General features: G+C 53.8%; 1 protein-coding gene across 2 annotated transcripts in view; it reads right to left on the reverse strand.

Annotated features, from left to right (window-relative positions):
• Positions 1 to 1,244: 1,244 nt before the first annotated feature.
• The window catches only part of NTRK1 (neurotrophic receptor tyrosine kinase 1), a 19,102-nt gene continuing 10,015 nt past the window's right edge, over positions 1,245 to 10,331 (reverse strand). The window contains exons 8-17 of one of the 2 annotated variants that reach the window (XM_007110333.2): positions 8,802 to 9,128; positions 8,349 to 8,366; positions 8,125 to 8,177; positions 7,743 to 7,845; positions 7,090 to 7,236; positions 6,605 to 6,735; positions 6,233 to 6,405; positions 3,725 to 3,965; positions 2,737 to 2,895; positions 1,245 to 1,464 (exon numbers count right to left, since the gene is read on the reverse strand). In XM_007110333.2, coding sequence (XP_007110395.1) covers positions 1,279 to 1,464; positions 2,737 to 2,895; positions 3,725 to 3,965; positions 6,233 to 6,405; positions 6,605 to 6,735; positions 7,090 to 7,236; positions 7,743 to 7,845; positions 8,125 to 8,177; positions 8,349 to 8,366; positions 8,802 to 9,128 — 1,538 coding nt within the window. In that variant the 3' untranslated portion in view covers positions 1,245 to 1,278. The remainder of the gene's footprint in view (positions 1,465 to 2,736; positions 2,896 to 3,724; positions 3,966 to 6,232; positions 6,406 to 6,604; positions 6,736 to 7,089; positions 7,237 to 7,742; positions 7,846 to 8,124; positions 8,178 to 8,348; positions 8,367 to 8,801; positions 9,129 to 10,331) is intronic. The other variant, XM_007110332.2, reaches the window with a different exon arrangement.

A 10,331-nucleotide genomic window follows, 5' to 3' on the forward strand; every position in this document is an offset into this window, starting at 1 on the left:
TCAGACCTCCATTAGCACTAACCAGCCTGGACAAGAGGCAGACACCATCGGGCTAGGCCTAGGGGTGATAAGACCCAGATTGAATCAGCGGGTGGGGAGAGCTGGGCACCCAGGGAGTGAGACAGCCACGCCATTAGCCCTGAGGAGCCATTGGGAGCGTGGGTTATTGCAGGAGCTGGGCATGTGATTGGAAGTGATGGGGCTGAGGGTGGGAGGAAATTGCTCCTCCCTGGCTCCAGGGTGAGGAAATGGGGGCAGGGCCCAGGTCCTGGGATGGGGGACCTCACCCAGCCTCGGAGCTGACAGAAGCCTCGGGCCAGTGGTGGCCTCGGGCCAGTGGTATTCCAAGGGACAGAGGGGAAGGGAGAGCTTACCTCCTCCCTCGGGCAGAACGGAATGGGGAGATGGCTTGGTCCTTAGGAAATAGCCACCTTGCTCAATTCCTGGCCTTCAGGTATGGATCTCAAAGCACTTAGAGCCAAGAAGAGTGACAGAGGGGAAGGAACAAGGGGTCCTGCTTCCCTCAACCATTCCTTTATCCTACTCCTTTCCTGTCCCTGCCACATGTACACACACACACACACACACACACACACACACACACACACACACACTCTCACGCGCGCGCACACATGCACACATGCGCCCACATACACAAGCTGTCCCCCCCTTTTCTCTCAACCTTTTGTTGTATTGTGTGCTTGCTCTGTTCTGGGCACACCAATACAAGGAACACTCACCCCACCAATGCTTCCATCCTGTCCACCTCCACATCTAACTTCAATCCCTCCTACTGCAGCCTTCCTGAATGAAATACAGAGATAGGCAATTAGGGTCTGAAGGTCCGGGAAGCTTGACCTGAGGCTGCCTCACCGCCAGGCGGACAAGATGACCATGGGACTGGGAGGCAAACCACAACTACGAGGTGGAGGTGACAGCTGCATGCAGTAGGGGTAGGTGGCTGAGGTTAAGCAGAGAGGGAGAGGATCCCAGAGAGTCATCCCCCTACCTGAGTCCCGATAACCCCCTCCCAGAACGACATCATCCCAAGAATTGGCAAGAGACACAGCCAAGGGACAATAAATATAATTGCTATGGCGGAACCCTGCCTAGAGAAGCAGGAACATCCTCCGCTCCCAGACTCCACCTGTCCCCTCCTGCATGCTGAGGGTGAGTTAGATGCTTTGAGATCACCCTGGGGCTGCTGGGAGCCATGGGGGTCGCCGAGGGCAGGCTGCAGTATTCCGGCTACCCAGCCCCAGCCCCTGGGCCAGCCTCCTAGCCCAGGACATCCAGGTAGACAGGAGGCGCCTGGGCAAGGGCTTGCAGCCGGGTGTGCACATCTTTGATGCTGTGGCGTTGTTGGGGTTCCCGCTGCCAGCAGCCCCGCATAATGGCGTAGACCTCCGGTGGGCAGGCGCGCGGCCGCTCCAGCTCACGTCCCTGCGTGATGCACTCGATCGCCTGGCGCCACCAGAGGGAGAGAGAAGAGGGCACGCTGGGCTGGGGGCAGGAGAGTGAGGCCAGACCCAGCACTGCCTCTGCCTCATTGAAGCTCCCAAGGCAGGTCATATGATATGTCTGGGCCTCGTGGCTACTAATAATCTGAAAGGATGCAGTGAATCCCAAGATTCCTTTCCACTCTGACGCTGAGCAGTGGAAGGGTTAAAGCTAGAGAGACCCTGGGAGGGTTGGGCTGGGGTAGAATTGTATCCCGAAGGGCTGGAATCAGACCCTAGCAAGACTTGCCAGGTGGGCTAAGGAAGGGGAGGGGCAGAGGCATTTGCCAAATCCATCAGTTTAGTGTTGAGGGCTGCATGGAAGAAGGGAAGGGTTCTCCATCTCTCAGCTCCAGAGGGCAAAAGGAAAACAGAGCAGGGGTGCAGGTAAAGGCCTTGAAAAGTGGCTGGCTTGCATTTTAAGGTAGAGGGCAACCCCACTTTTTTTCTCTTCTGTAGCTACCACTCTGTGGGGCCCTAGCTGATCTTAAAAGAAAACTGCAGCAGGAAAGATCAAAGTTAAACTCCAGGAAGGACTGCAAGAGCAGCTAAGGGATCCAAAGAAGGAGACATTGTGGCAGGGAGATGCTTGAAGGGCCTGGAGTCTCTTCCCCCCTTCTTCCCTCCCTCGCCATTAGAGGGCTTGGGTTATGGGCAGCACTAATTCCATTCCTTCTCTCAGTGCTTGAGAAAATTAAAATCTATAACCCTCTCTCCCACGCCACCAGCCTCCAGGGAGCAGACTGCATTAGGAGGAGAAATGGAAACTGACAGCTGCGAGCCAAGGAGGGGGTGGGGGGAGCTGCTCTGGGAGAGGGAACACCTGTGTCCAGCCAGGAGAGCAAGGGGAGGTGTAGGACCGTCCTTCTTACAGTCTAACCTCCAGCCTTCCTGCTGCAGCGTCAGGCCCTCTCGTGCTGTGTCCCTCTTTCCATGCCTCTCCCTTTCACCCTGATGATGCCTACTAGGTCTATAAAATGCAGCTAGGGATGGAGGTCTGGGCTCCATTTATAAGTGCTTTGAGGTTCCCCCAGGAGCCAGTTAGAATAGGAGAAGGAAGAATGTGAGAAAAGAACAGGGTCGGGGTGGAGAGAGCAGTGTCAGCAGAATGCTGGATGGGTGCCCGGCCTGCGGCAGTGGGATGAGGGACAGAAGGGGACAGAATTTCCTGAAAAAGGGACCCAAAGGGGCGGGGAAAGGGTAGCCGGCGGGGAATGACCCATGGAGCGGGGCTGACCTCTGTGTTGGAGAGCTGGTACCAGGGTTGCTTGCCGTAGGTGAAGATCTCCCAGAGCACCACGCCGAAGCTCCACACGTCGCTCTCGGTGGTGAACTTGCGGTAGAGGATGCTCTCAGGCGGCATCCAGCGGATGGGCAGCATGGTGCGGCCTCCCACCTGCCGGCGTGGGGGTGCTGCGTCACCTCCTGCAGGCGCCCACCGCGGACAGCCTCTCCTGACGCAGACCCGCCCCCAGTCCCGTCATTAAAAATAAATAGAGGAGGGGCTTCCCTGGTGGCGCAGTGGTTGCGCGTCCGCCTGTCGATGCAGGGGAACCGGGTTCGCGCCCCGGTCTGGGAGGATCCCGCATGCCGCGGAGCGGCTGGGCCCGTGAGCCATGGCCGCTGGGCCTGCGCGTCCGGAGCCTGTGCTAAATAAATAAATAAATAAATAAATAAATAAATAAATAAATAAATAAATAAATAAATAAATAAATAAATAAATAAATAAATAAATAAATAAATAAATAAATAAATAAATAAATAAATAAATAAATAAATAAATAAATAAATAAATAAATAAATAAATAAATAAATAAATAAATAAATAAATAAATAAATAAATAAATAAATAAATAAATAAATAAATAAATAAATAAATAAATAAATAAATAAATAAATAAATCCGCATACCACAAAATAAATAAATAAATAAATAAATAAATAAATAAAAATAAATTAAATAAATAGAGGTGGCTCTCCCGCCCAGGGCTAAAAGGGAAAAACCGATGGTGCCATTTCCCTCCGTGATAGTGGAGACAGACCCTCCTCCACTGGGGGCTGAGGGGGTAGGAGGAGGGTTAAAAACCAGAGCCAGAGAGTCTCAGACACCACACCGCCTGAGGAAGAGGAGGGCGTGCCCAGCAAGGGCAGGCACTGGAGGGGGACTCGGCATTAGCGTGTCTACAGTTTGGATGCTGTGGGAGGGGTCGGGGTGAAAGACTTACACGGTAATAGTCGGTGCTGTAGATATCCCTGCTCATGCCGAAATCGCCGATCTTGACCACTAGTCCCTGACCCACCAGACAGTTGCGCGTGGCCAGGTCCCGATGCACGAAGTGCAGACCCGCCAGGTACACCATCCCCGCGGCGACCTGGCTAGCCACGGCCAGCAGCTGCCCCAGGCCCAGAGGCCCTGGAGCCACGTCCTCCCCGCCAGCCAACAGCTTGGCATCAGGCCCGTGGGACCTTCGAGAAAGAGTGAGGGAGAAGGATAGGCTGGAAGGAGAGAATCCCCAGGAGCCTGAGAGAAGGGAGTCCAGGGAGCTGGGGGTTGGGGGTTGGGGGAAGGGACTCAGGGAATGGAGGAAGGAAAGAACAGGGGAGGCAGCTGTCTGGAGGGACCGGGATGGAGGCCGGCTGGTGTGTCCCACCTCTAGAGCTTCCACTGGTGCGCACACTTTCCACATTAATGCCTTCCTCTCAGGCAGCCCCCTTGAACTCCAAGCCCACTGGAGCTGCCCACTGGCCCCTACGTCTCTTGCCCGGGTACACCTCCAACTCAGCCCTTGAGAAGATGCTCAGCATCTTCCCCCCCAGGCCTGCCCCTGCCTCAGTGAAGGGAACATCCCTCACCCAGGCTGTGAGCCTGAAATCTGGTAGTCCTTGATTCCTGTCTCTCTCACCTTTGCCCTCGGTATCCAGCCTTCCTTCCAAAGGTTTCAGGATGCCCTCCTCCTCCCCACAGCCATCCCTCTAGACCAGTCCCTGATCATTTATCTCCATTCCCCAAATATTCCTTCTTCTGAAGCTGTCTGAGCTGATGGTTTTGTCAGTACTGCCCTTTCCTACTGGCCAACTTTCTCCTCAACAATTTATTTCTTCACTTATTCCAGGTAACATCTCCAATGTGCCAAGCACCAGAGCTACAGTGGAGGGTAGGATGCAGATAAACAGGTTACAGCAGTGCAGTGTGGGGGGCACCTGATGGGCACTCAGGGTAGGGATGGAAGAAGTCAGGGAAGCCTTCCTGGAAGAAGAGACATCTAAACTGAGACTCAAGCCCTTGGGAAGGGAGGTGGGTAAGCCACTTGAAGGGGTCGGGGACAGGGGTGGGTGAAGGGGCTGGGAAGGAGACCCAGTGTACCAGGCAGAGGTAGAGGCCCAGAGGTGAGGAGAAATAGAAATAGGGCCCTCCTAGGGGAAGTCTTCCAGACTCATCTAGGAGCTTTCATGTTTCCCTCCTTTGGTTTCCCCGTGCTCTATCCACTATATAAAGCTGCTTTTCCTCCAACCTGGACACCAGATGGATCCTGGCTTGCATCCAGTCCCTAGCACAGAGCCCACACCGCATCTGGTGAGTAAGGGGAAGGGCTCCTCTTTGGCCTCCTCTTGACTTGGGTTCCTCTGAGCCAATTCACCTCCACATTTAACCTCAGGTCTGCCCTCACCTCCTTCCTGCTCCACATCCTCCATTGGTTCCTCCCCACGCTCAAGATAAGCTCAGCCTCTGGGGTCTCTCCCAGCTGAATTTTGCAGCCTGGCTACATGAATGACCTGTCACTCCCAAAGGGATGTTTGGAGACCAAACCACTACCATCAGCTGTACAAACACACTCATCCAGAACCACAGTCCCCTGTTGTCCCTCTTACTGCTAGGGAAACTGAGGCCAGAGAGGAAATCTACTTGGCAAAGTAGGCTCAGCTAATAAGTCGCAGTTGATTCCAAACCCTGGCCCTTTCCCTGTCTCACACTGCCCCAACCTCACAGGGGGTCCACCTCATCGGAGTAGGACTCAACGAAGGGAATATGTGACCATCACAGTCAGGGGTTGAGAGCAGGGCTCTGCCTGGGGTCACATCTCCCTGGACCATTTGTTACCTGTGTGCCCTTGAGCAAGTCACTTAACCTCTCTAAGCCTCATCTGAGAAATGGGTACACTTCTTGAAGTTATTAAAATTATCAGTACAAATTAGTTAACATATCAGAGTTGTTCTGTCCAAAGCCAAAGAAACAAATTTTTGGTAACTTCCTTCAAGTATAAATTGCCATATATGCTAGGAGACTATGAAAAATAAATATACATTTATATTATTATACAGACATATATGTATAAGCACAGACAGTCATGATTAGAATGAATTATAAAATACATAGCATAGTGCCTGGAGCGTGGAAAGTGCCTGATAAATGTCTGTTATTGCTGTTATCGTAGTTATCGAAACTGCCACCTCCTACAGGCCTGGCTTCTGTGTGCCACACGCAAGTGCACACACGCTCTGCAAAGCCCACCCATCCTGAAGATTCAGCTCTGACTTCTGCTAATGCAACCTCCCTGACATTGCCGCTCTGTCCTCCGCACAGACTCTCCTCACATTCACACATTTGCCTTGCGGACAGGGCCTTCCTGCTCCTTCTTGGTGTCCCGCCCCCCCAGTTCCGCAGACAAGCAGGGATGTGATTGTAGGGAAGGGACGACGGGCCAGGGGCCAGCGCCAGGGCCAGGCCCTCATACCGGAGGAAGCGGTTGAGGTCACCATGCCGCATGTACTCAAAGACCATGAGCAGCGGACGGCCCTCGGTGCAGACGCCAAAGAAGCGCACGATGTGCTGGTGCTGCAGCATGGTGAGCAGCTCGGCCTCCCGCTGGAAGTCCTGCCGGGCGCTCTCAGACACCTCCTTCAGCGCCTGGATGGTAGGGGCGGGGACAGTCCTGGGTGAGGGCCCAGCCTTGACCTCCCCACGTCCAAGGTGACCCATCCAGCTCCAAGTCGTGAACCATGCCAGACCCCAGCCTCCCATCCACCAGCCTGAGCACCCCATCCTGGAATGATGGTGCTCTGGGAGGGGGGCCCGGGCCAGCAATATCGCACGGCCAAGGTCTTACCTTGACGGCCACTAGCATCTTGTCCTGCTCAGGCAGCAGGTTGTGGCACTCAGCTAGGAAGACCTTCCCAAAGGCGCCCTCGCCCAGCTCCCACTTGAGCACGATATCTCGGCGCTTGATGTGATGAACACCTGGGGGGGGGTCTTGCAGGATCAGACAAGAGCCCCAGTCTTGGGAAGGATGGGACAGGGGCAAGGACAGGACTGTCCAGCAGGGCTGTGCTCTGCACAGGGGGTGCCAGGCAAAGGGGAGGATGGACACTGAAAGTGAGCCTTCACACCTTCACCAAGCCCCATGACATGATGTGGACATGGGTGGCAGCGGGGTGGGAGGGAAGGCTTGTTCGGGCCTGGGGTGGGCAAAGGCAATGACACACAGGGGCTTCTACACATGCACACACACACGTACAAACACACACACACACACACACACACACACACACACACACACACAGGCTCGCCCGCACCCTTCACCCAGCCCCTCACAGGCATCACTGAAGTACTGTGGGTTCTCAATGATGTGGCCTTGGAGCCCAGAGCTTTTGCCCTCGCTGGGAGACAAGGAGCTGCCACCCAATGTCATGAAATGCAGGGACATGGCCAGTCCATCCTCTGGAGCCAGCACGGTGGGGCCTGGGGAGGAGACACAGTCACATGGAGGGGTCACAGCCCAGGCACACACTCTAGCTCCTGTCAGGTTGCAGGGTGCCAGGCGACCCCACCTCATAACTTGCATGGGAGGAACAGAAGAACTAGGAAGCAAGACAGCAGGCAGGAGGAAGGGGAGGCACTGTGACCGTTCTCTCTCTGGCTCCTGTCCAACCCCAGGCCCCGTGGGCCACCAGAGAACTCCCCCACTGCCCCCCCGCACAGCCCAGACCTCCCAGACCCACTTAGTGTTTGACTACAATCCAGCCACCAATTAGCAGATGCTACCTCTGAAACTACCCCGGCTCCAGCACCAACACACTCATATTCACAAGCCCCATAGCCAGCCCTCATATACCCCAAACACACACTCTGTAGAACTTCACGTGTGCACAGGCCCTCACACAGCGGACAGAGTGGGGAAGAGCCAGCAGGAAACAAAGCCAGACGGACGGACTGACAGACAGCCATTCTGCAGCCCCCCAACTCACGGTTGATCCCAAACTTGTTCCTCCGTCCACATTTGTTGAGCACAAGAAACGTCGTAGAAAGGAAGAGGCAGGCAAAAACAGCCAGGCCCACGGCCATGGAGACCTGAGGGTGTGGGGTGGTCAGATTTGGGGGTTGTCTGCACTCTCAGAGCTCCCCCATAGCAAACTGTTTCTCCATCCTGCATAGATGCCCAGAGCCAGGCCCCCAGACCTGCCTCCTCCTCCCCTGGGGCCCCCGAGTCACGGCTGTGAAGGGGGCTGTTGAAGTTCAGGCCAGAGTCTACTGATCTCTGTGCTCTGACCAGAAATGACATGCAGATGAGCCTCTAGCCCGGCCTCCTGATCCTAAAGTCCTGGACAAGCTTCCACTTCCCACGCTCACCCCAAAAGGTGTTTCATCCTTCTCCACTGGGTCTCCGGATGTGCTGTTGGTGTCTGTGGGGACACAGGGCAGGAAGGATAGGCTTTGGCACACCCTGTGTCTCCTCTAACGACTCCCCACCCTGGCCCCAGCTGACCCCCCAAGGGTCAGGTTAACTGTACCCCCTGCCCCAGCCGCAGCTCCAGGGACCAGACAGAACCTGCCCTCCAGCCTGGGCTACTCACCCACTGGCGAGAAGGAGACTGCCGCGGGAGGGAGGAGAGAAAGCAATCAGATGGGGAAAAGAGCAGTGCGTACCCTTCCCCCTCTGGGACTCATCCCTTTGTGGGTGGGGGTGGGATGGGGAGGTGGAGCTGCTGGACCTCAAGGGAGAAGACGCACGTGGCCCTTTTCCAGCTGGGCCAGGGATGCCCTGGTGCGTGGCTCTCTCTTCAGCCAGCCCAAGTGAATGGAAGAGCTCAGGGCTTCAGGACTCCTGGGGTTTGGGGGAGGCAGGGGCAAGGAGGACAGCGCAGAGCTGGACACCAGAACCCCAGGCTCCTTTCTGTCCAAGACCAGGCACTCCAACTTCTGAGGTCAGGATCACAGCAGGAAGTGGGCCAGGCATCCCTGGACACCTGGATCTGTACCCAGGTGGAACCCAGGGAGAGGGGCAGGGTTCAGGGTGGCCCTCACACCGGGGATGGGGTCCTCAGGGTTGAACTCGAAAGGGTTGTCCATGAAGGCGGCCATGACGGAGGCGGCAGCCTGGCCCAAGGGGTTGGTAGCCAGCAGCGTGTAGTTGCCATTGTTGACGTGGGTGGGCTGGTTGAGGCGCAGGCAGCCGTGTCGCACGGTCTCATTGGCTGCCAGCTCCAGGAACTCGGTGAAGATGAAGCTGGTCTCGTTGAGCACAGAGCCGTTGAAGAGCCAGCGCAGAGAGGGCGTGGGCTGCCCGTCCACTGAGAAGGGGATGCACCAGTGGTGCTGCTCCACTGCTGTTTGCAGGTGCACACTGGCAGGGACTGTGGGCCAGAGAGGGGGACAGAGAGAGTCCGGAAGCAGCTGCAGACCTGGCCAATCCCAGGTGGGGGTGGGAGTGTGTAGCTGGAAATCAGGGGGTAAGCCTAAGAGAAACTGGTCAGCAGGCCCTAAGAGATTCATAAGGAGAGACGTTCTGAAGAAAGCTGACAGTAAATCTGAAATAAATCAGGCAGCAGGTATATAAAACTCAAGCTGAAAAAACTTAAGTGGTGGGTTTAAAGAAAATAAGTAACAGTCCTAGAGAAGTAGGGTACCGGCTTATGGAAGTTAGACATGGAGTCTTTTGGATGAGGGATTTAGAAAAATTAAGTGTAATCAAGCCTAAGAAGATCGGGAAGGGGGCCTAAACATCAAACAAACAAATATATATATATATATATATATATATATATATATATATTTAAGAAAGAAAAAAAAAAAGAATAGGCTGTGGAGGTAATGAGCTATTTTCCTGCTGGTGGTCATTAAGGTCACTTTGTGCTACATATATATATATATATATATATATATACATACATACATACATACATACACACACACAATTGATACTGGAATTCCAGCCAGCACTCATGCAATGGAATACTACTCAGCAGTGAACTGAATGAACTAATAGTTACTCCCATTAACGTGGATGAATCTTACAAAAATAATGTTGAGGGACTTCCCTGGTGGTCCAGTGGTAAGGAATCTGCCTTACAATGCAGGCGACGCAGGTTCAATCCCTGCTCAGGGAGCTAAGATCCCACAAGCCGCGGGGCAACTAAGCCCATGAGCCACAACTACTGAGCTCGCGTACCTCAATAAGAGAGCCCGCGTGCCACAAACTCCAGAGCCCAAGCGCTCTGGAGCCTGCGTGCCACAACTAGAGAGAGAAAACCCGCACACGTCAACGAGAGATCTCTCATGCCTCAACAAAGATCCCGTTAAGATCCCGCAACTAAGACCCGATGCAGCCAAAAATAAATAATAAATAAATAATAAATAAATCTTAAAAAAAAAATAATGTTGAGCAGAAGAAACTAGACACAAAATAATACAAGGTATGATTCCGTTTATATAATGTACAAGAACAGACAAAACTCAACCATATTGATAGGGAAGCATACGTGTGTAAAATTATTTTTAAAAGCAAGGAAAACATTTAGAGAAGAGCTAACACCTATCCTTCTCAAACTCTTCCAAAA

The sequence above is a fragment of the Physeter macrocephalus genome, chromosome 4, assembly GCF_002837175.3.
Source record: "Physeter macrocephalus isolate SW-GA chromosome 4, ASM283717v5, whole genome shotgun sequence".
NCBI classification, from domain to species: domain Eukaryota; kingdom Metazoa; phylum Chordata; class Mammalia; order Artiodactyla; family Physeteridae; genus Physeter; species Physeter macrocephalus.